The sequence below is a fragment of the Macadamia integrifolia genome, unplaced genomic scaffold (assembly GCF_013358625.1).
Source record: "Macadamia integrifolia cultivar HAES 741 unplaced genomic scaffold, SCU_Mint_v3 scaffold2566, whole genome shotgun sequence".
Classification (NCBI taxonomy): domain Eukaryota; kingdom Viridiplantae; phylum Streptophyta; class Magnoliopsida; order Proteales; family Proteaceae; genus Macadamia; species Macadamia integrifolia.
In genome coordinates, this window is record NW_024868802.1 from 33368 (window position 1) to 58982 (window position 25615).

At 42.0% G+C, this 25615-nt stretch overlaps 1 protein-coding gene across 1 annotated transcript; it reads right to left on the reverse strand.

Moving 5' to 3' along the window:
* Nucleotides 1-9409: 9409 nt before the first annotated feature.
* On the reverse strand, nt 9410-12887 carry LOC122066757 (trigger factor-like). Its single transcript, XM_042630595.1, has 3 exons — nt 12845-12887; nt 9717-9846; nt 9410-9641 (listed from the first exon to the last, which is right to left on the reverse strand). Exons 1-3 carry the CDS (start codon nt 12885-12887, stop codon nt 9410-9412), a joined length of 405 nt encoding a protein of 134 aa, XP_042486529.1.
* Nucleotides 12888-25615: the final 12728 nt, after the last annotated feature.

The window sequence follows — 25615 nt, forward strand, 5'->3', positions numbered from 1 at the left end:
CATCTAGCTCGATCAATGGTCAAACCTCTATCTCAGTGTCTATCATAGATGCTAGGTAGCCTTGACATCCCTTATCTAGTAGCTTCTTCATCTGGAGTGCTGACATGTTAACCTTCTTGGGTTTCTTGGGCTTATCCCCTTGAAAGACGAACTCACCCTCATCACGAGGTCTGAAAATGATCATCTTCTCTGCACATAACACACTGGCTCTATATGCGAACAACCAGTCCATCCCTAGAATCACATCAAAGTCAGTCATATCCAACTTGATTAAGTGAGCATTCAACTTCTGTCCACTTATGGTCACTAGACAAGGCTTATAGACATAGTTTAGACCCACCACACTTCCTGTGGGGGTACTCACCACCAAACATTGAGTCAAACCCTTAGGTGGAATGCCCATATTCTTTGTAAATGTTGGCAACACAAATGAATGGGAGGCTCTTGAGTCAAATAACACATGTGTAGGTAATAATGATATCAATAATGTACCTGTCACTACACCAGGTGCAGCATCTGCATCTTCAGTGGTCATGGAAAACACCCTTCCCCGTGGTCTCTGGCCCTGTGGGGGCTATGCTGGTCTAGATGTTGCATAGGTGTGTTGGGGCCTAGGTGGCAAAGTGTAAGGTACATCACCCAGCCTCCGGTGGGGGCATGTCTTGGCTAGGTGGCCCGGCTAGTCACAATGGAAGCACCTTGGGCTCGACCCCATAGACTGAGAAACAGCACAGCGGGATAACTGAGAAGATTGGCTAGCCTCAGGCTTTCTGAATTATACTGAAGGGTTTGCTACCTTCCTTGGAGTTAGTAGCCCCCATAGGCCTCTTTCCCATTCCCTGTTGGGCCTAGAAGTTATCTCTATGCCAGTCTTCAATAGATTTGGCCACTTGGACCACCTCAGTATATGTTTACAGTTTCAACCCAACTATGGTTAACCCAATACCTGGCCTCAACCCTTTCTCAAACTTCTTGGCCTTGGCCCTATCACCTTTGAGATGCTTAGGACCAAAATAGTATAGCTCCTCAAAGTGTTGCTGATACTCAAGTACGAACTAGGATCCCTGAATCAATTGGGAGAACTCACTCTCTCTCCTATCCTGGAAGCTTTTTTAAAAAATAGTTCTCAAAGAATGTCCCCTTGAAGTCCTCCCAAATGAGCTTTGGGTTATTCACCCTCAGTATGGGCTCAATAGCACTCCACCAATCATCAACTTCATTTTGTAGTTGGTAGGCTGCACATAGGATTTTCTGTTCATCTGTGCAACCCATTAACCTAAACACTTTCTTCATGCCACCAATCCACTTTGATGGAAACAATGGATCTTGGCCCACTTTTGAGAAGCATGGGGGCCTAAGCCTCTGAAACTTCTTTATCATCTTGGTTAGGTCAGTCCAACCCTCAATATATACTTGGGCTTGCTCGGGTGTTAGATCTTGTACATTCCTATGTACATGTTGTTGCCCTTGCCCATGCACTTACTATTACCCTTGTGCCCCACCAGACGTTTGGAGAGTGGCCGAGCCGATGGACTTCAGGGCGGGTACCGGTGGAGTAGTGGGTGCGAGCGAGGCATTTTGCACTTCCATTGCCATTTGGATCTGATTATCGATCTCCGCCATAAATTGGTTCTGTCTTTCTACAACTTCCCTCATCATATTATTCATGATGGAGGCAACATCATGAGTGGTGAGCACGTGCATTTTGGGGTCTACCCTGGTTCCACGTAGGGGAAGAAGGAGGTGACGCACGTGATTGGGATTGGGGCCGGGTGTTCCGGTGTGACATGATTCCTGTGGAGGAATCCAAATAGTTCATATGCATGTACAATTTTGCATGTTATAGTTACACATGCCTACATAGAGGGGCCCACAATGAATCTCCCGATATCACGCACAATAGGGAAGTAATACCCAAGTAGGGAAGCAGCCACCATAAGTAAAATAATAAATAAAAAGAAATTGCTTCCCAAATTGTTCACCAGAAATAGTGTCATTCCATTGGAAATATCAGTCCTATTTCCGGTGGAGGTAACAAAGACCAAAAATCCTAAAAACTGTCCAACAAAAGCAACCAATGTAAACAGGCCCAATGTTTCTAGTGGCTTGTTTCCATTGAGCCTAAAAATGTTATATATATAGGCTTAGGTTTCACTCCTATCTCATAAAACCCTAACTTTAGCTATGGGAAAGGAGAGGAAACATCTAAAGAGGTCAACCCCAACTATCCCTCACCTTCTACGTGTGATTTTGCGACCGATCCACGCATATAAGGTAAGTTTTCTTCCTTCTTTGAGCTAGGTTTTACATTCTCTCTGTGAGATTTGATTTACTCTTCTAACTTAGGTTTTATTCTCCAAAACCTTAAGAATCTCATTAAAATCATATTTGTCATCGTGTTCGCACTCGTCGTGCTATCGCACAAGAACAACCGGCCATTCCTGAAGAACAGTATGACCAACAACTGTTCTGCTCTGTGGCTGAACAAGACCATTGGGAAAGCTTTGAGTATCGGAATGTGGATCTAGAGAAGTACATGCGGACTAGGGATTTCTGACAGTTCTACCTTCATTAATGCTTCTGGCCATTGGGTGGTATTGTATTCTAAAACCCAACACGAAGTACTACCCATGGCTAGTGAGGTTATTCTACTATAACCTCCAATGTGTGAACTGTTGCACGGAGGAGATGAGGATCACTTCCTATGTGAAGGATTGTGTCCCATTCCACAGTGCACCAATGCATTCATTTCCAAGCCGACTACGGTGTCTAATCTAGCAATTCATCACATATTCAACAAATCGTCATCATCCAGTAATTTAAATAATCCAAGCTCATAATTCAAAGCAAGTAACAAGTATTTGGAAATTTAAAGATACAACATAATGATTCATAAATGCATCCTGTAGTAGACAAGACATGCATGAAGATAGCATTCCTAATGGTAAGATGATGTATAAAATGAAAATGATGCAATAAACACTCCAAAATAAAATCAACATCCTCTCCCCACTTACCTATTCATATACAATATATGCACACTCGGTACGAGGGAGATCCAACGTGTGAAGATATGGGTCACAAAATCTAACACAGAAAGGAAGCTTAGAATACGTCCATTCTGGGACCATAAAACAATGAAAGACATGGTCACAATGCATTTAATAACTCAAAGGAGGTTGTTGATGAATTTTAAGCTCAAACGGAGCTCATTGGACCACAGGTGGGTCATACAGGTGGGTCGGAGGACCCACCTGTGCAAGCTGCCGATGTAGGCAATGCCTAGACCACACCGGTGGGTGCTATTAGTGGGTCTAGGTACCCACCGGTCCTACCCGCTGGTAGGACCCAAAGCCTAGCCAAGACCGGTGGGTTGTACCAGTGGGTTTAGGTACCTATCGGTCCTACCTGCCAGTAGGATCTGATGGCCAACCAAGACTGGCAGGTTTCACTAGTGGGTCTGGTTACTTGCTGGTGCCACCCACCAGTGTCCAATGGGTTTTGCTGTCCTACTTTCCTTCTTCACCCTGCCTTTTGGGAACCCAAGGGGGTCATTTCCTTTGCATTTTCCAAACATTAAAGACTTCATCCACATGAAAACAACATAGATCTAAGTTCAAATCAAGATTTGTGAACAAATCATACCTTTAAGCTCAAGAAAACCCCAAAACCTATGATCCTTCCTCCAACTCAAGATATCACTTAAATGTGGGCCATTCTATGTTGACGAGTTCAGGTATTTCTTCACCGTTGTGGTCTATGAGTTTCACAGCTTTGCCTGGTAGAATCTCTTTGACAATGAATGGGCCACTCCAGTTGGGCCTGAATTTCCCTCTTGGGTCATGAATTGGGGCTCTTTGCTCTTGAAGAACAAGTTCACCCTCTTCTATGTGACGGGGCTTCACATTCTTAATAAAGGCCCTCGCCATTCTTAGTTAATATTTCTTCAGATTATCCATAGCTTTTATATGTCTCATCGAGAAAGTTAAGCTTGTCATGTCTGGCCTTAACCCATTCTCCTTCAGGTAACTGACTATTAAGAAGCACCCTTAGTGATGGTACTAGGATTTCTATGGGTGGCACCGCCCCAACTCCATATACCGAAGAGAAAGGAGTTGCCCCTATCAAGGATCGTACAGAGGTCCGATATGCCAATAAAGCAAGTGGCAACTTGTCTGTCCAATCCTTGTGTGTTTCAGCCATTTTTTGTGGGATCACCTTGATGTTCTTGTTAGTTGCTTCTACTGCCCCATTGGTCTGTGGCCTATAAGTGGTAGAGCATGCCTTCTGATACTAAATTTTATGCAAATCTTATCAGTCTTGCCCCCAAAAGTGGGATCCCTGATCTAATATTAACTCTTGAGGCACTCTGTATCGGCTAATGATGTTTTCTTGGATGAATTTTACCACCTTAGCAGATGTAAGGATTGCTTATGATTGGGCTTCTACCCACTTGGTAAAGTAATTGATGGCTACAAGATGAACTCGTGACCATTGGATGCCTTGGGGTTGATCTTCCCAATGATGTCAATGCCCCTAGAGAATGGCCAAGGAGAACTGAGTGAGTGCAATTCTGTTGGTGGGATATGTATGATATTGGCAAATATCTGACAATTATAACATTTCTTGACAAAACTCATGCAGTCTGCTTCCATTGTATTCCAATAGTATCCCAGCCTAAGAATCTTCCTAGCAAGCATCTTGGCATTCATATGGGGTCCACAGAGGCCTTGATGAATTTTCTCTATAATGGTTGTAGCTTGTTCTTCATCCACACACAACAACTATATTCCGTCATAGGACCTCTTGTACAACAAGTCTTCTTGAAGGATAAACTGGGTGGCATATCTTCTCATAAATTTTTTTTCTTTTTCTGTGGCTTCAACTGGGTATTTCTTTTCTTTAATGAAATCCACAATATGAGCAAACCATGACCGACCATCTATAGTGAGAGAGTTCACTGAATTTTGATAAATGGGCTTGCTTCTTTGTTCCACCAAGAAGGGTCGAACCTTAGCCATAGGATTACATTCTACCATGGAAGCTAAGGTTGCAAGGGCATCAGCAAACCTGTTGTTGTCCCTTTGGAAGTATTCAAATGAGATCTTCTCAAAGTATCCAATCACCTCCTCCAGATGTTCTTGATATGGCTTTGGCTTCTCATCTCTGGTCTTCCACTTTCTTTGCATCTGACAAATGACAACGGATGAATCACTGTATACCTTGATCCTTTTCACCCCAATTGTTAGGGCTATTTCTAGTCCCAAGGCACAAGCTTCATATTTAACAATGTTGTTGGTACAGGAAAAATCAAAGCGGAATGATGAAGGTAAATAAAGAACATCAGGAGTGACAAGCAATATTCCCGCACCACACCCCTTTTGATTAGCTGCTCCATTGAAGAATAATTGCCATTCATTAGCTATGTATTCTTCTTCTATTGCTGTGATTTCTTCATCGGGAAAGGCATTGTCTAGGGCTCTTCCATCTTTTGTGGGGTGGGAAGCCAAATGATTAGCTATAGCTTGCCCCTTGATAGATTTCTAAGTAAAATAGGTGATGTCAAATTCTAATAGCAGAAGCAACCACTGGGCCATCCTTCTTGTTAGAGCTGGTTTCTCAAAGAGGTACTTGATTGGATCCATCCTTGAGTTCAAACATACTGGATAAGCTACCATGTAGTGTCGTAGCCTTTTCATTGCCCAAATCAGTGCAGCACAAGTTTTTTCCAAAGATGTGTATCACATCTCATATTCTAGGAACTTCTTGCTGAGGTAATATATAGCATGCTTTGCCCCCTTTTCTATCTTTTTTTATGCTAGCAATGAACCCATGGAATATTCTCCCACTGATAAGTATAACATAAGTGGTTCTCCTTCCACCAGTGGCGTTAATACCGATGGGGTCATAAGATACGTTTTAATCTTATAAAAAGCTTGTTGGCATTGGTCATTCCATTTTGTGGGCTGATCATTCTTTAGCAACTTGAAGATTGGTTCACAGATTGTAGTCAATTGAGCTATGAATCTATTGAAATACTAGATGTGACCTACGAATCCTAGTATCTTCTTCTCAGTGCGAGGCATGGGCATTTATTGAATTGTCTTGATCTTGATAGGGTTAACTTCAATGCCTCTTTCACTCACTAAGAACCCTAACAATTTTTCTATTGTTCCCCAAAGACACACTTTTGAGGGTTCAACCTCAGCTGATACTTCTTGATTCTTTCAAAGAATCGCCTTAATGCGGGAATGTGCCCCTGCCAATCCTTTGACTTCATTATCATATCATCTACGTAGACTTCCACATCCTTGTTCATTATATCATGCAACATGGCCATAGCTGCTCTCTAATAAGTTGCCCCAGCATTTTTCAGCCCAAAAGGCATCACCTTATAACAATAGGTTCCCCATGAAGTGGTGAAGGTTGTCTTCTCCTAATCTTCGGGGTGTATGGGTGTATGCTCACTTGGTTGTATCCCGAGAATCCATCCATGAATGATAACAAAGCATGCCCTGCTATGTTGTCAACCAATACATCAATGTGAGGTAATGGGAAGTCATCTTTAGGGCTTACCATGTTAAGATCCCAAAATTCTATGCACATTCGCACCTTGCCATCCTTCTTTGGCACTGGTACAATGTTGGCCAACCATTGGGGGTATTTTATCACTTGTAAGAACCCTGCATTCCATTGCTTTACTACTTCTTCCCTGATCTTCTCACTCCATTCTGGATGCATCCTTCTGAGCTTCTGTTTGATCGGCTTTGCCCCAGGGAAGGCTGACAATCGATGTTGCACGATGTTGGGGTCGATACCAGGCATATCCTCATAAGACCAAGCAAAGACCTTGGCAAATTCCTTCAAAAGACTAATCATCTTTTCTGCTCCATCATCAAGGGTAGTGCCAATTTTTACCTCTTAAAGGCATTGTTTATTTCCTAAATTAATAACCCAAGTATCCTCACGGATGGGTTGGGATTTATTTGGTTTGCATTATTTTATTAACTCTTGATATTTATTAAGATCATCATCAGAAAAAGGAGGCAAGTCATACTCGGAATCAAAAATTTCATTCATGAAAGAAGGAGTAATAGACTAGACATACATGGACTCTAGACTCTCCTCAAGAGGAGAGGTTGACACAAAATCATAAACAGCAGACTCAACAACTGACTCGACTATAGACTCGATGAATGGTTTCATGCTTTCATTAGTGGTATCTAGTTTGATTGACTCAACAACATGAATAAACTTGAAATTCTCCCCAATGCAGTCTAGCTCAGGAGTGATTCGACGACTTGATGGATAAGGAAATGTGGCAATGGGCCTCTTTCTTCTTCCAGGAAGGTTGTTTCTATTTCTTCAATGGTGCAATGGTTCTTCTAGATAGGTAACTGTTTCTTCACAAATACCAGTTGATCAACCTCGTGCTCTCGGAAGCTGAACTTTCTGAGAGGTGAAGATTGGTGGAGACTGCTCAATCCTCTTTCTATAAAGTCCATCTTTTTCAGCCTATTGAGGGATGCCATTCCGGTGCCTTGGTTACATCTTTGAATACCTTCATGGACCTTCCTGTTGTAGTTGATTTAGGCACAGTACATGCAAACCATCATTCTTTGTGCTCTTCTTTGCTTTGCATAGGTGCTTCTTCCTCTGAAAGGCTTGGGCTTGAGCTCATGTAACTCTTGAGATCGTGGCTTTTGTAGAAAGGAACAGACGTGACCTTTCAGATCCGTGGGAAGTTATAGACTCCAAATGAGTCTTATCTTCATTTTCCATTCGCTCTTCAAGAGTACTCACGGACATGGTAATTCCTTTGATCGGATCAGTGTCATGGGGTTGTCAGAGGAGAACCCACCTTCAATCAGTGCTACTTCCACTATTCCGATGATGTAATTGTCTGGATCATTTTCTTTGGTAGCATTTGCTGTTGTTCTACCTCATGAGTTACCCAGTCGAACTCATCTTGAAAGTATACTTCAAACCCTGGTTGCATCTTTACGGTGGTTTCGTCAAACCATGGCTCAACATTTCCACAAAAAGGAAAATCTTTTCTTTCCCTTACGAAGTACCCATTGAGAGTGGGATAGTAAGAGTCAGAGATTTTCCTAGTCATCCTTAGTACCTTCTACCCTTTTCCGCCCTTCTTGCTCCTTGGTCTAGGGGTTTGAGGAATGTACCCAAGACCACTCTTTCCTTTGCTAACCACCAGAGTAGGTAATTTTGAAACAACCTGATGATACTTTCCCAATCCCATCCCTAGAAAGTATTACATGTTCCTCATCATCTGATTTACTGGAGGACTCCATATAGCTTCATTGTTAGCCAAAATCTTTTGATCTGGCATTTCCTTGGTGAGTGTTGCACAAGTTTCCTCTATTTCTTCTCCATTTTTAATATTGGCTAAGGTGTTCACCACTTCGGGATCTCTAGCTACTGTAATCACCTTCTCTTCATAGATGAATTTCATTTTCTGATGGAGACAAGAGGACACTACCTTCGTATGATGAAACCAAGGCCTTCCTAAGAGCATGTTAAAAGATTCTGGTATATCAATGATCTAGAAATCAATATCAAACTTTACCGAGCCAATTACTATGGCGATGGTGAGGATGATGCCAAGGATTTTTCTCTTAGTGTTGTCATATGTCTGTATGGTTTAGGTTGATGGCCTCATATCTTCCAGGTTGATGCCAATACTCTTTGCCGATCTCAAGGGTAGAACATTCAAAGTGGACCTGTTGTCAATGAGAACCTAGGGAACCACCTTATCCAAACATTCTACCGTGATGTGTAGAGCTTTAATGTGCTAGGCTCCTTTGAGGAGTTCAGAGTCTGAGAACATCAATGACTGTACCACATATGTTGCCCCTACTATATGCGAGAGGTGTATCGGATCTATCTCGATTGGCACTTACACATAGGTGAGAGACTTTCAAACTACTTTGTGGTGTGTGGTGGAGGCCATCAACAATCCCCAAATCGAGATATTAGCTTGGTTCTTCTTGAGCTGAGCCAAGACTAGATTCTTCGGTTCTTTCTTCAAGCCATTGGTTCCTGCCCCATTAGTTCTTGACTGTTCTACGGCTAGGGCCTGGCCCTTGTGGTCTTTTCCACTCTAAGTTTCCATCACATTGGTAGGTCTCTTCATGATGATCTCTATGGGACAGCAATCTTCTTCATCACTATTTGTTATGGTAATTATCCCTTCCATGGGGTCATCTTCTTCCTTAGATTCCTCTTCTTGGCTTGGGGTGGGAGGTCAAGGTCCTCCATAAATATCCACAACCCTGGCTCGTACCTTCTTGACTACATTGGAAAGTCGTGCAATTGTTGTGTCTATCATTTTTGCAAGTGTGGAATGTCCCCCTGTTTTCTCAAGGATTATCAATTGCTCGATGTAACATTATTCACTGATGCCCACTTCACCTAACATTCGGTCAATTCCATCAACCTCAAGTTTTATCTTAACCAAATGCTCATAGATGCTACTCATGTGCTCTGCTATAGGGTTTACTTCACCCTCAAAAATGATCTCATAGCCTTCAATATCCTCTGAATCTGACATCGGATCTTCCCCTTTCATGTGGATTATGAGTGCCGACTGAATAGCATACACAGAATATCCTCCTGGATCCCTGGATTAGTAGTACCCTGATTCATCATCATCATCATTATTCCAAGGCCCCTGGTAGTCATCCCAATCTAGGTACTCATCATCGCCTTCAGAATCAGAGTCATCTCCATCATTCTCATCGTCACTTTCATCGTCATCGTCATCGTCATCGTCATCATCCTCTTCTTCGCTGATTTCCCCCTTATTTTGTTCTTCATCAGATTTCTCTTGACCATTAAATTCCCCCGCATCCAAACATTCGTAGTATTTAGAGTGTATGGATCAAAATATTTCCATAGGGCCAGAATTGGTCTCATTGGCTCGAAGATGGATTAGGCCAGACTCATCATTTTTTGTGTCACTCCCAATGTGGATTAGGGAGGTGTGCTCTTTAATTTGTTCTCCCATTAACAATGCTATCACTTCTCTGAGGAGGAAATTCGTGACTTCTTCAATCATTTCTGGATTATCCTCTAAAGATATGATGTATGGTCCTTCTTCTATAGCTCTCCATAAGAATATGTTGTGACCGCATACAAAGTTCTTAAATCTGCACTTCCAAAATGAGAAATTCATTCCATTAAAGTAAGGGGCTCTTAAGGCATTTATGCCCTCTGGTGGTCCTTGGGATGTGGCCATGGTATTTGACTTACGTCAAGACTAGAATAGTCCTAAAACTTTTGAGCTCCTGCTCTGATACCAATTGAAATAACCTAGAGGGGGTGAATAGGTTATACTGGTGAAATTTAAGCCTTTTTGATTAATTGTTCCCAAATGTGATTGTAAATTAAAACTATAGAATAATAAAATAGATACAATCACTCAACACCAAAGTTTATAGTGGTTCGACTCAATCCGAGTCTAGTCCACTCCCTACAAGTTCCACTTGTAAGGTATTCCACTTGCTTTCCCTTTCAGTATAATAGGTAAGGAGGAAAACCTTTACATAATCTTGTTTAGAATAAGAGTATCCTTACAATCTCCTTCGAGGTAGAGAGGCACCTTTTACAATCCCGTTCAACTGTGGAGAGACACCAAACTCTTTTGAGGGTAAGAGGATCCTTACACAATCCTAATTACAGTCTAGGAAAATGTAAAAGTAATAAAAACAAGTTGAATAGAATTGTTCGACTTTACCTCGTGCACTGCGTGCAAAATGAATATGCAAATGTATGATTGAATGCACCTTTTGTAGTCTCCCTTGAATATAGAGTGGTTAAGGAGAACTTTTTGAAACTCTTGAGTTCTTGAAGAACGTGTTTGAATTCAGTCCGTGAACTCAATAAAATAACTATTGATCCGCACAAATGACTTTGATATGACTGCTAAGAGCTTTCTTAATTGTTAATTATTAAAGTCATTAGTGGGGTATTTATATAGGCTGAGGCTAGGCTTAATTAGGGTAATAAAATCACCCGATGTGGAGGAGAATAATTTCTAATGGATAGAAATTTTCTCAACCGACAGTTGTTGCTTCCAACCAGCAGTTGCCGCTTCAACCTGGAAGTTATTGCTTCCAAGTCTAGTTGTACAAAACTAGCTGTTAGACTCAACATATAGCTGTTGGGGGTCTTTAGAGGTGAACCAACAGTTACCGCTTCCATCCGGTAGTTGCCGGATGCCCTCTGTGGGCTAAATCAAGTAGGGTCATTAAATCCAGAATTGATTTGACAAACCAGTTCAATTTCTGGTTAAATCCGATAGTTGTCAGTTCCATCCAATAGTTGCTGAATGGTCTCTATTACTATTCTCTTATGGAAAAATAGGTCACAGAGATCAAGCGGTAGTTGCCGGTTGGTCTCTATTTTGTGTTTTGACTGCCCAACAGTCACACAAAGTGACTTCAAAACATTAGGTTGCTTCTTATGCCTTTTCCAACACATAAATGCATGAGTGTAGTGTGTGTTAGTGTGTGTACATTATAACCTAATCTAGTGGTCATCAAGTCTTCAATTCTTCAAGTCTTGAGCTCTTCAAGTCTTCAACTGTTCAAGTCTTAAGCTCTCCAAGTCTTCAATTCTTCAAGTCTTGAGCTCTTCAAGTCTTCAACTATTTAGGTCTTGAGCTCTTCAAGTCTTCAATTCTTCAATTCTTCAATCACTTTATGACATATCACATCTTGAGCTTCAATGGGCGTATGTCTTATATCAAGCTTTAGGCCTCACACTGTATCCTTAATATGATACTAGAGAGATGGCAATTAGAACATTACTTGTTTGTTATTATCAAAACCATTATGAAGAGGGATATTCCCAACACCAAATGACATCACCAATAACTCATATTGTCCATACCTTAATCTGAAGGTCGTCTTGCTGTCATCACTATCCTTGATCCTGAGCTGGTGGTAACCTGATCTAAGGTCTATCTTATAAAATACCTTGGCACCCTACAACTGATCAAACAAATCATTTATCCTTGGCAAAGGATACCGGTTCTTGATGGTTAGCTTGCTAAGCTCTCGGTAATCAATGCACGGCCTCATACTTCCATCCTTTTTCTTGATGAACTGTACTGGTGCTCCCTATGGAGAGACACTAGGTCTAATGAATCCTTTCTTTAGAAGACCTTGAAGTTGCACCTTTAATTCCTATAATTCTGTGGGGGCAATGCGGTAAGGGGCTTTTTACACTAGTGCTGAGCTGGGGAGTAGATCTATAGCAAACTCTGTCTCTTGGTCCGGGGGCAAACCTACCAAGTCATATGAAAATACATCAAGAAATTCCCTCACCACATCTAGCTTGGTCAATAGTCTAACCTCTATCTCAGTATCCATTATAGATGCTAGGTAGCCTTGACATCCATTATCCAGTAGTTTTTTTATCTAGAGTGCTGATCTGATAACCTTCTTGGGTTTCTTAGGCTTATCCCCTTGAGAGAAAAACCCATCCTCGCCATGAGCTCTGAAAATGATCATATTTTCTTCACATAGCATATTGGCTCTGTATGCGGACATAAAGTCCATTCCTAGAATTAAGTCAAAGTCGGTTATATCCAACTCGATCAAGTGAGCATTCAACTCATATCCACCTATGGTCACTGGACAAGGCTCATATACATAGTTTAGACCTACTACACTTCTTGTAGGGGTACTCATTCCCAAACTCTGAGTCAATCCTTTGGGTGGAATTCCCATCTTCTTTGTAAATACCGGTTATACAAACGAATGCGAGGCTCCTAAGTAAAATAACACATATGCAGGCAATAATAATATCAATAATGTACCTATCACTACACCAGGTGCAGCCTCTGTATCCTCTACAGTCATGGAAAACACCCTTCCTTATGGTTTCTAGTGAGGGCTATGCTAGTCTAGATGCTGCATAGGTCTACTGGGGCCTAGGTGGCATAGTGTATGGTGCATCACCTACTCTCCAATGGGGGCATGTCTTCGCTAGATGGCCCAGCTGATCACAATGAAAACACCTTAGGCTCGATCCCATAGATTGAGATATATCACTAGAATGGGAAGACTGGAAAGTCTAACTAGCTTTGGGCTTTCTGAACTGTACCAGAGTTGGATAGATATAAGGCACTCGGAAGGGTTTGCTACCTCCCCTGGAGTGGGTAGACCCCATAGGCCTCTTTCCCATTCCTTACTGGGCCAAGAAATTATCTCTATGTTAGTCTTCAATAGACTTGGCCACTTGGACCACTTGGACCACCTTGGCATACGTCTGTCGTTTCAACTCAACTATGGCTGACCCAATTCCTGGCCTCAACCCTTTCACAAACTTCTTGGCCTTGGCCCTATCACCTCTAAGAGCTCAGGAGCAAAATGGAATAGCTCCTCAAAGCGTTGCTGATACTCAAGCATGGACCAGGATCCTTGCACCAATTGGAGAACTCACTCTCTCTCTTATCCCAAAAGATTTTTAGAAAATAGTTCTCAAAGAAGGCTCCATTGAAGTCCTCCCAGGTAGGGTTTGGGTTACTCGTCCTCAGAATGGGGTCAGTAGCACTCCACCAATCATTGACCTCATTTTGTAGTTGGTAGCCCGCACATAAAATTTTCTGCTCCTCGGTGCAGCCTATTAGCTTAAACACTTTCTCTATGCCACCAACCCATCTTAATGGATATAACAGATCTTGGCCCACCATTGAGAAGCATGGGGGCCTAAGCCTCTAAAACTTCTCCATCATCTTGGTCAGATCTGTCCATCCCTCTACATATACCTGGGCTTGTTCTGGTGTTGGATCTTGTACATGTGGCTGACCTTGCCCATGCACTTGCCCTTGTGCCCCACCGAATGTTTGAAGAGTGGCTGAGCTCGTAGGCACTGGAATGGGTGTCGATGGAGTAGGGGGTGCGGGCAATGCATTACAGGCTTTTATTACCATTTGGATCCGATTATCGATCTAGGCCATAAATTGGTTTTGTCTTTCCTCAACTTCCCTCATCCTATTATTCATAATAGAGGCAACATCAAGAGTGGTGAGCATCGATGGAGATGGGGATGCATTTTGGGGTCTACCTTGATTTCACGTAGGGGAAGTGGGAGGTGACGTGTGTGACTGGGATCTGGACTGGGTGTTCCGACGTGACATGACTCCTACGGAGGAATCCGATTAGTTCACATGCATGTACAAGGTTGCATGTGATTGAAACACACACATACATAGTGGGTCCCACAAACATACACAAAAGTAATTTAGGGTTAGCGCATGCATAAGTGTGGTCCACCAAGTATTGGATCTGATTGCATGCATATTGGGGAGGGAATCACTAATTAATGAAGCAAATATAATAATATAAAATAAAATAAAATAAAAATTTTCCTCAAAAAATGTTCACCGAAAACAGGGGGTTTCCTCATAGTAAATAGGGTCATTCCATTGGAAACATCAGACCTGTTTTTTGTGGAGATGGTAGAGGCTAATTTGGGACTCTTTCACTCACCGGAAACACTCTGTAGAAATAGGCCCAGTGTTTCCGATAGACCAAAAATCGCTATATAAGGCTCAGGTTTGGGGTTTATTTCACAAAACCCTATTCTAGCTTGTGGACAAGAAGAGGAAATGGCCAAGGGAGCTCTTCCAACTCATTCCCCACCTTTCTCTTATGATTTTACGATCAATTAGCACCGTTTACGCATCCAAGGTGAGTTCTCCTTCTTCTCTAACCTAGGTTTTTGGATTTTTCTCTGTGTGACTTGTTTCACTTTTTTAACTTAGGTTTTATTCTCTAAAACCTTAGGAGCCTTACCGAAATCATGTCTAGTTATCGTGTTCGTACTTGCCACGCTGTTGCCCAAGAGCAACTGGCCATTCCTGAAGAGGCACAGTACAACCAACTACTATTTTGCTCTATGGCCAAATAAGACCATTGGGAAAACTTTGAATTTCAGAATGTGGACCTGGGAAAGTATGTGAGGACTAGGGAGTTTTGGAAGTTTCACCTTCGCTAACGCTTCTAGGCAATTGGGTGGTATCGTATCCTAAAGCCTTATTAGAGATACTACCCAAAGTTGGTGAGATTATTCTACTCTAACCTCCAATGCGTGAACCGAGGCACAGAAGAGATGAGGATCACTTCCTATGTCAAAGGGATCGAAATCTCCTTCAACATAAGGTAGCTAGCTAACATTCTGATGGTTGACAATACAGGAGAGCTGGTCTACTGCCCTCCTCGGACTCCAGGCTATGGGTTCCAAAATCTCAAGGTCCTTCAAGAGATGAACAATATGCTCACCAAGGCTGCTTTTGGGTGGGATCGTACCGTCAACTATAAAGCCACCCTGAAGGTTGTTTGTAGGATAGTTAAGTTTAATGTCCTTCATACCTGTGGCCACTAAGATGAGGTTTCCATGTTGCATGCTTATGTGGCATACTATGTGTATATGGGGGTGCCGATTCGCCTTCCCTACCTCCTGATGTGGATCATGGTGACCAGGTTTGAGGGAGGGACATGCATGGCCGAAAATCTATGTTATAGGACGATTCTGATGGATGTGTTCCTCCACTTTGGGGTGGACCTGCAAGGTGAGGATTACTTGGGAGCCGATGTCATAGACTTCAACCAAGATTCCCTGAAGAATAGATATGAGTGAGGTCTCACCCGACGAGGCTGAGGAAGAATAGCCAATGGAGGTGGAGGATCAACTAGGAAGTAACGCCGAGGTTGTTGGCAGAGGTACTAAGGGAGATGGTGGAGATGCTGATGGGGCTAGTGGTGGTGCTGGTAGAGGTGCTAGTGGAGTTGGTGGTGGTGATGGTAGTGTTCCACCACTAGAGCCATAGACTATGGGTTCCACTCATGGTTTAAAGTATCTCCGATACCGATACGATACCCTCCGATACGTATCTTAAATTTATCCGATCGATACGATACACACCGATACGATACATGGAATTTTTTAAATCCTTTCATATCGATATATATCTTACGGTACATACTGATATGCACCAATACACTATCGATACGTACTAATACTCTATGGAAAATATAAAATCGAGGTGAAATATACATTTTGGTATGTATCGGTAAATATCGATGAGTATTTGTATGTAGCGTTCGGTACGTATCGATGAGTATCAGTACATATCGGTGAGTATCTGTATGTACCGATACGGTGCGCTGCGGTCATATAATGGCCAAGATGGGCATTTTTTCAGAAAGCATTATTTTTTTAGTGTTTTTCATTCAAAGTTGCTGTCAGCCATATTTCTCTCTAAATAAAGTGGAAATCAAGGTTGGGAACAAGGATTTTACATTTATGGGACAACTGCAAACCTTGAATTCTTAGTGCGATACCCTCAATTTAGTGTCTATGCATAATACATGTTATCAATAGCTTTTTTTAACAAATATTTTATGCAAAAGTGTTTAGAAAGGTGTTTCATATCCATTTATATGCGTATCTTTAGTGTATCTTAGTGTATCTTCGATACGATACGATACCCTCCGATACGTATCTTAATTTTGGTCGACCGATACGGAGACCGATACCGATACTTTAATCCTTCACTTCCACTATTGCCTCCTCTTCCTATAGCACTAGGGGCACGAGACCTTATGGTCTCAGTGATGTGATGGCCCACATAAACACCACCACAGACTTGTTGAGGAGGATGGATAATCAGCTTGAGAGCATGGACCTGAATTACTGTCTCATGGACAATAGGGTGGCCTCCTTTGAGGCATAGATGCAGGCGATGATCTTCCACCTCGCCATTCCGATGCCACCTCCAGGAGTACATGGCCAGAACCAGAATCAGGCTCAAGGCTAAGGACAGCTTCAGCAGTAGCAGAATGAACAGGAGTAGTGGCGAGGATCAACTGGGAAGTGATGTTGAGGTTATTGGCAGAGGTGCTGAGGGAGATGGTGGAGATGTTGATGGGGTTGGTGGTGGTGCTAGTAGAGGTGCTAGTGGAGTTGGTGGTGGTGATGGTAGTGTTCCACCACTGGACCCATAGACTATGGGTTCCACTGTTGCCTCCTCTTCCCGTAGCACTAGGGGCACGAGACCTTATGGTCTCAGTGATGTGATGGCCCACCTGAACATCACCATAGACTTGTTGAGGAGGATGGATAACTGGCATGAGAGCATGGACATGAATTACTGTCTCATGGACAATAGGGTGGCCTCCCTTGAGGCATAGATGCAGGCGATGATCTTCCACCTCACCATTCCGATGCCACCTCCAAGAGTACATGGCCAGAACCAGAATTAGGCTCAGCCCAAAGATAGCTTCAGCAGTAGCAGAATGAATAGGAGTAGTGGCTTATGTTACCACTGTAGTTTTAGGATCTTTCATTCCATGTTTTCTTTGAATTTCATGTTCTAGTTGTTACTTGAAATTTATTTTGTCATTTTCTTCTGTTTTTAAATTCATAGATTTAGGCTGGTTAGGATTTCCAGCTTTTAGTCTTTTATTTTTGAGAAAATTGGTGTAAGCTTATGTACTCAGTTTTTTTATTATAATGAAATGGATTTAACACCTATACTTGTCTCCTAATTGTATAATTTTTATTATTTGTTATCTTTAAAATTTTTAATTTCAATCCTAATCCCTAAGTCATAGTTTGATTGACATTGTGAGTTAAGGTAGAGCATCGCGCTTTGATACCAAGCTATTACACCCCACAACTAGTAGACCCAACTTATCGTGTAGAAATACCGGTGGTGTGAGTAAGACGCTTACCCATCTTACAAACCTACCATGATCTTTGATAGCAGTACCTTAACGATTCACAATCTCACAACACAAACCAACTGAAAAGCAGTGGAATTAGAGTATAATAGCGGAATCATAAATAAAATGGGGAATTTCTAGTGATAATATAATATTCATAACCAAGTTTATCCATTATAATCAAACACGACTTATGCATACATAAGCCCAAGAGAATACCAATAGTATCAGTCCGTATCAAAAATCATCAAAAGTGTATCATGCTCCTTAGGGTGCGGCGTAAGCACAGTGGTCGCAGGCACAGTCCTGGTCATGCTCATCTGCTTCTGGTGTCCACCAGTGACTCACACTATACTCCGATCTGGAGGATAACGGGTCACATGGCATAGGTACCAGGGTACCTACATCATCATCTAAAAGGGGTCATATACGTGGGGTGAGCTTTCCAACTTGCTCAGTGAGGAGTGGGGTTCATGCACAACTAAGTAAAGTAGTGGCATAAATAATTTATAATGTATGAATATAGAAATTAAAAACATAGTCCATGATTCTTGTGATGCAATTCATTTATTTTATTATCCACCTAGTAATATAAGTCTGGTAAATGCTACTATGGCACATGAGGTTGTATCCCTTATCTCAGAACCACCATTGACTACACAGCAATACAAGCCCTAGCCATGATTAGGAGCTTGCCGATCCCAGTATGCAGCCATCGGTCACCCAGCAAACCCCTAATAACCCCCTCCTGGCAGTCATGGCATCGTTATGTCCATCGGCCATCCCGGATAAGTTTCCATCGCCGGTAACAATCACGTCGTACAGCAGGAGTGACATTTTGGGAAGGTTCATCGAGCATACCACCATTGGGTTATCAAACATGGGTCCGCTATCCCGATTATGATTTTGCTACCCCCAGAGGTAAGGAAAGGTCCTTCCCTTTTGGGCCGGTTGTGGGTGAGGAGGGATTTGAACTCCCGACCCGTGGTTCGTGCCACGTCTCTAATTCTCTGAGCTACGGCCACCATCTCCACTGGATCTATTCACGAGTACCTAAAAAAGGAACCTTTCTCTCCTCAATATTTCATTTCGGGTTATGAAGATGTGAACGTGCCTTTCTCTCTATAAGAACGGCGCGTTCCGAGGTGTGAAGTGGGAGAGATCCGAACATATCACCATTTGGTTATCCAACACCTTACCCCTTATTGGAAAGGGGATGTAGCATAGGGAATGATGCCTAACCATAAATACCCTACATGCCTTCATAACGATGCAGTTAGTATAGATTGCAAGATACCGAGAACACATCGTCCACAAAATGTAATCCATCTCCAAGTACAGTCCTGGGGTACACGATACGGGTAATACATCAGCCACAAAGTGTAACCTATGAATGATTACCTAATCTAGCATGTATAATAAAAGTTGAGTATGGACTATGCAACACCAGGATTCCCATTGGCCACAAAGCATAGCCATTTCCAAATGCAGTCCCAGAGTACGTAAAATTGGTAATACATCAGCCACAAAGTGTAATCCACGATTAAAACTAACCCTAATGAACATAATCAATGCATGATGCAACAAACATACGACAATCACGGTACCGGTATCACCTTGGCCACACTAGATTCTGTCTCATAAATACAACAATCACGCAACGATCATGGTATCGGTACCACCTCGGCCACACTGGATCCCACTATACATCTCAATATACAGCTCATATCATTGTCATCATTTCCAATACAATTGATCCAACATAATTATCAAAATCATGATCGTCAATCTAAACATGTATATAACCAAATGAGAATTTAAGTATACGATCGCATGTGAACAGTTGTTAATATTATAAACATTCCATAAAAGAAAAGAAACCATCCCTCACCTTGATTAGGCTCGTGTGGATTAGGGTTCAAGTATGGCCACTGGTCGTTCAATTTAATTTTGGCCTCGGGATACGTGTGCATCACTATCCTAGGCACAAATATAACTCAACGTCAATACGTGTTGGAACATTGGGAGTGGCCCACATAGGTCACCTCCAAAGGGTATAGGAAAAGTCTTATAGTGACAGTTACTATCACCGAAAACACTCACCGGAAAAAAGTACTGTCCACCAGAAATGTCAGACCTATTTTTGGTGGACATAACGAAGAGTTCATAAGGCTCGAGTGGTCACTGGAAACAGCCCCAATGTTTCCAGTGGCATATTTTCGATGACAGTATAGAAATTGCCCGTGTGATTTGGGGCTTCCTAGCTTTGGCCGATCGTCACGATTTGTTCATGGAGTTTTTGAGGGATGTTCTTAGCATCATTATGAGCTATTAAAATCCCAATTACACCAAGCCATTGGGGAGATACATTGATCTAACTATCAAAACCCTAGGTGGTCATTTGGTCAATCATGTTACCGGAGCTCATCGAACTCGATTTGAGCTCAGCAATAGCACCAGGGAGATGAAATACACAATCTCTGACCTCTAGAAGGTATATGGGTTAAGATTCCACCTATACCTAGCTTGACATAGTTCAAAATGAAGAGAGAGAGAGTGGTATAAGAGGTTGCACTTACCTCTGGTAAGGATTCTAGCAACTAGGAAGGCCGCCAGCACCAAGGTAAGCTTCCCTTCTCCTTCCTCTTCTTCTTCTTCTTCTTCTCCTCTCCTTTCCTTTCCAAGTGAGAAATGAGGAAATGAACCCTCATTCCCACTTATATGGTAAGTTAGGCCTTAGGGCCTATTTAGTTTGGTCCTAGTCTGGTCCGAATGGGTTAATCCGACTTTCGGAGCACGTGGACCCGACACTTTGGTCTATAAGGTGCTCATGTCATGAGAAAGGTGTGGGGGAGGATTTGGAATCATCTGGGGCTATCCACAATATGGATGGTGGGTCCCACAGGCATCAAAACCCAACCAGTATTCTAAATGGCTAACGAAAATAACCAGCGAAAACGAGCCCAGGTTGTTTCTAGTGGTCAAGACAACAACCTATCTTGACTACTTGCTGTCCACCAGCTGGTCTCACACATGTAGCTGCCCTAGGCTATATCATGGTCTTCTGGCAATTTTGGTGCATGTCAGAATTCAGGCGTGGGGTGTCGGGTAACTTACCGTTTGGGATCAGAAGGTATGAAAACCCTTCAGTTGGACTGGCAAGTAATACACGAACATGTGGGGTCATCTCTCTCCCTTCGGCAATGGGCAGCTACAAGCCAAAACCTGAGGGTACTTCTCACCTCCAATCTGAGATCTATCACAATAGTTCAAATTAGATTAGGTTAGGGCATGGGTGTAACATAATGGACATATAAACATCTTAATTTGAAAACATACGAATCAAAATTATTGATCTTTGGTTTCTCCTAATGGCCAAATAGTACTATCCTAAGTGTTGGAAGCCCCAAACATTAATCTTTCTTACCTTCTCATTTGGGTGTTGGAGAGCCTCCTGAATTAGTTGAAATTTTAGCACCAAAACACGATGATAGATGTCATTATACGAAACTTCAGCATTAAATGTGGTTTGTATGCCTCTAACATTCATTAACACCATGAGTGGTTCTTTGATATATCTTAGACTCCTCAATTAAATAGACGTTCACTCACTTAGTGTCAAGATCTGACAAATCAGAGTGTTTCAACATCCAAAAGAGGAACTATCTTCCTAAAAAGAAAAAATTTTTTGTTTGAAAGAAACATCACGGCCAGCTTCACGATAAATCGCTTAAGGGATGGAGGAATTTATGGTGGAGGCAATGGTTGGGGTTAAAAAAATAGTTCATGTGGATAAAAAGGGATAGTTGTTGTTGTGGTGTATACACCATTGAAGAGGTTAAGAAACCTAACGTGTTAGATAGGGCAAAGAAGAACTGGAGACTTTTGGAAGAGAAGCAGTGGAGTGTTGAAATGAAGCAAGGAAATAAATAAATTGTTACGGATCAATGGTTGGAGGAATAAAATTTGGTGCCAGAGCAAAATTCAACTAACAATTAATATCAGGTCTAAATCTATAAGTTTAAGTTGATAAATACTAGGGATTACTGGACCTAGAGGGTCATTGCCTCCTTGTGACTCTATGGCTAATCATCTGACCTGCTTAAAAAATTAAAATTATGACTTTCATACCACAAATTGGTTTTAATGTAGTTGTGACCACTCTAGTTTATAACTATTGGTCGTTGTACTTTAACAAAATAAAACAGTTATGTAAACGTCTTGACTTGAAAACCTATGAATCAAAATTATGAGTACAATAACAGAAAAAAAATAAATAATTGACACATAAAAATCTTAATTTGAAAAGCTACGAATCAAAATTATTGATCTTTAGTTTCACCTAATGGCCAAATAGTGCTATTCTAAGTGGTGGAAGCCCAAAGATCAATCTTTCCAACCTTCCCATTTGAGTGTTAGAGAGCTTTGGACAGAATGGATTGAAACTAATAATTAATGATTGAAATGGTATTTAGGAACCTAATGTACTCGGCAAGGATACGTGATGATAAGAATTCAATGAAAACTTTGGATTCGGGAATCGAGGTGAGTGGATGATAGTTACGGAGTATTTTGTATCTTTTGATTTTAAGTGCATATGTGTATTGGGTTGTTTTGTTATGGCTGTATTTTGTATATACTATTATTACATCTATAGATTTTGGATATTGTGGATGGTGTGATCATGGATTTGTGGATTTAGATTCCGTGGATATGGTGCACAGTTGTATTTATAGAGTTGATGGTATGGGACACAGTGTAGCTGAGGGGTGTCTAGTACCATGGGCTCAAAGGTTAGTAGTATAGTTATGACTATGGCTCTGACGGTCTAGGGCACAGTGCGGCCGAGGTGTGTTCTAGTACTATAGGCATAGAGGTTAGTGGTATAGATGTATGGTTGCTCTTGACTAATATGGATGCATGTAGAATTGCATTGGCCTAGGATCATAACCCAGTGCTATAACCCTTATCAATAGGGGGTGATGTCACACCCCAATTCCAGTAATCCCAACTTACCAATAGGAATACCGGTTGTGTGAGTAAGACGCATACCCATCTTACAAACCTACTAGGATCTCTGATAGCAGTACCTTAACATGCACACTCTCACAGCACAAACCAACCAATAGTAGCGGAATAAGAGTATAATAGTGGAATCATAACTTCAAGATGGGAAACATCTAATGATATCATATAAGTAACCAAGTTATTTTATTACAATTATCCATGACTTATAATAATAAGTCTAAAAATATACCATCCACAGTTTTGTATTAAAATAACAAAAGTACGCCGCTCATCTCATGTTGCTGCTTAAGCACAATAATCATAGGCAGAATCCTAATCATGCTCCTCGGCCTTTGGCATCCACCAGTCACTTGCACTATAATCAGGTCCCGCTAAGGTGGAGTCACCACCAAATTATCATCTAAAAAGGGGCATAAACGTGGGGTGATCTTCCAACTTGCTCAGTGAGGGGTGGGGTTCATGCACAATCAAGCACAACATTCACATATATATTATTCCATGATGACATGAATCAAAAAATTAAACACATAGTCCATGATGCGAATGATGCATTCCATTTGATTATTAATCCTCCTAACAGTACAACTAAGTCTAATAAATGCTACTAGGGCACATTAGGCTGTATCCCTTGTTTCGGAACACCCATCGACTACACAACGATACAAGCCCTAGCCATAATTAGGAGCCTTCCAGTCCTGGTATGCATCCATTGGTCACCCAGCGAGCTCCTGATAACCCCCTCCTGGCAGTCACAGTACTAGGATCACCATTGGCCACACCAGACTAGTTCCTACCTTCGGAAACAATCACATCATATGACATTCTAAGAAGGTTCATCAAACATACCACCATTGGGTTATCCAACACCTTACCCCCTATTGGCAAGGGACATAGCATGGGGAATGTCACCTAACCATAATATCCTACATGCCTTCCAGAATGATACAGTTAGTATAGACCACACAACACCAGTATCATCATTGACCACGAAGCGGGTCCATTTCCATGTATAATTTTGGGGTACACAATACTAGGAGCACATGGGCCAGAACGTGTGACCCACGACAATATGCCTATCTAGCATGCATAGCAATTGAGTATGGATTATGCAACACCAGGATTCTCATCGGCCATAAAGTGTATCCATTTCCAAATGCAGTCTCGGAGTACACGATACTGGGAATACATCGGCCACAAAGTGTAATCCATGACTACAACTAATTCTAATGCACATAATCAATGCTTGAATGCAATAAGCATGCAACAATCATGGTACCAATACCACCTCGACCACACCGGATTCTATCTCACAGCATACATCTCATATCATTTCCATCAAAATATAACATGTTATAGAACATCACCATCATTTATGCAATTTAAATAATCATGTAAAAATCCTACACATGCAAGTAGTTCTATAATAATTAAACATTCCTAAAATAAAAGTCAACCATTCCTCACCTTGTTTAAGTTTTAACAAATAGGGTTCCAAGTACGACCACATAGTGTTCAATTCAATTCTGTCCTCGGGGTATGTGCATGTCTCTATCCTAGACATAAAGGTAATAGTATGTTAACGGTGTCAGAAACATCGGAGGGGAACCCACAAGGTCTACCCCCAAAGGTACAAACACTGTCAAATTGGACAGCATTGGGAGGGTCATCGGATTCAGTCACCAGAAACAGGTTTAGAACCCGTTGGCTTCATCAGATGTGAATCCAATGGCCTTGGTAGAGAGCTCCTAAAGGTCAGACACTTCACCAAAAATAGCCACTAGATCTTGTGCCATTGTTTTTGATGGGGTGTTTCGGTGGAAACATAAAAACTGCCCATGGGTTTTGGGGCTTTCTAGCTAGGGTCCAATCATCGAGATTTGTTTCATGGAGTTTATAGGGGGTGTTCCTAACATCATTCTAAGCTAAAGAAATCCCAATTCCATCGGGCCATTTGGTTAATACATCGATCAAATGATCGAAACCCTAAATGATCATTTGGTCACAGGCATTACCGGAGCTCACCAGACTTGGTTTCAGCCCGGCATTCACACTGGTGAGGTGGAATATGCGCTCCCTAAGCTTAGGGTGTGGGGAGGTCAAGGTTCACATCAAGACACACCATAACCTAGCTCAAAATGAAGAGAGAGATTGGTAGGAGAGGTGGCACTTACCTCTGGCAAGTATTCTGGCAACTAGGTGGGCAACCGGTACCAAGGTGAGCATCCTTCCTCCTTCTTCCTCTTATTTTTCTTCCTTTCTCTTCCATTTTATCCTCTTATTTCCCTCTCCCATGCTCTTGTACAAGTGAGAAATGAGGAAGTGATTCCTCATTTCCACTTATATAGTAAGTCAGGTCCTTAGGGCCTCCAAGTAGGTTAATCCAACTTTTAGGACACACGGGCCCGTCTCCTTGGACTCACAAGAAACACAAGTCATGGGGAAAGTATGGGAGGGTGCATGTGTTCATCTAGGGCTGCTCTTGATGCAGGAGGTGGTGTCCACGGGCGTCGAAACCAGTTCAGCAGCACAAATGACCACCAGATTCAACCCACCAAATTCAAGCCCAAGTGCTTCCGGTGGCATATTTTCGATGGTGAAGACAGTTTACTGTCTTGACTGCTTGTTGTCCACCAGGTGGTCTTGCATAGGTAGTTGCCCTAGTGTCCACCTAGTGGTCTCACATAAGTAGTTGCCCTAGGCTGTGCTCGTTATCTTCCAACAGTTTTGGTACATACTGAGATTCAGGTGCAAGGTGTCGGGCCACTTACTGTCCGTTATCAGAAGGTCTGAATCTCCTCCAGTTGGATTAGCAAGAAATAGATGAGCATATA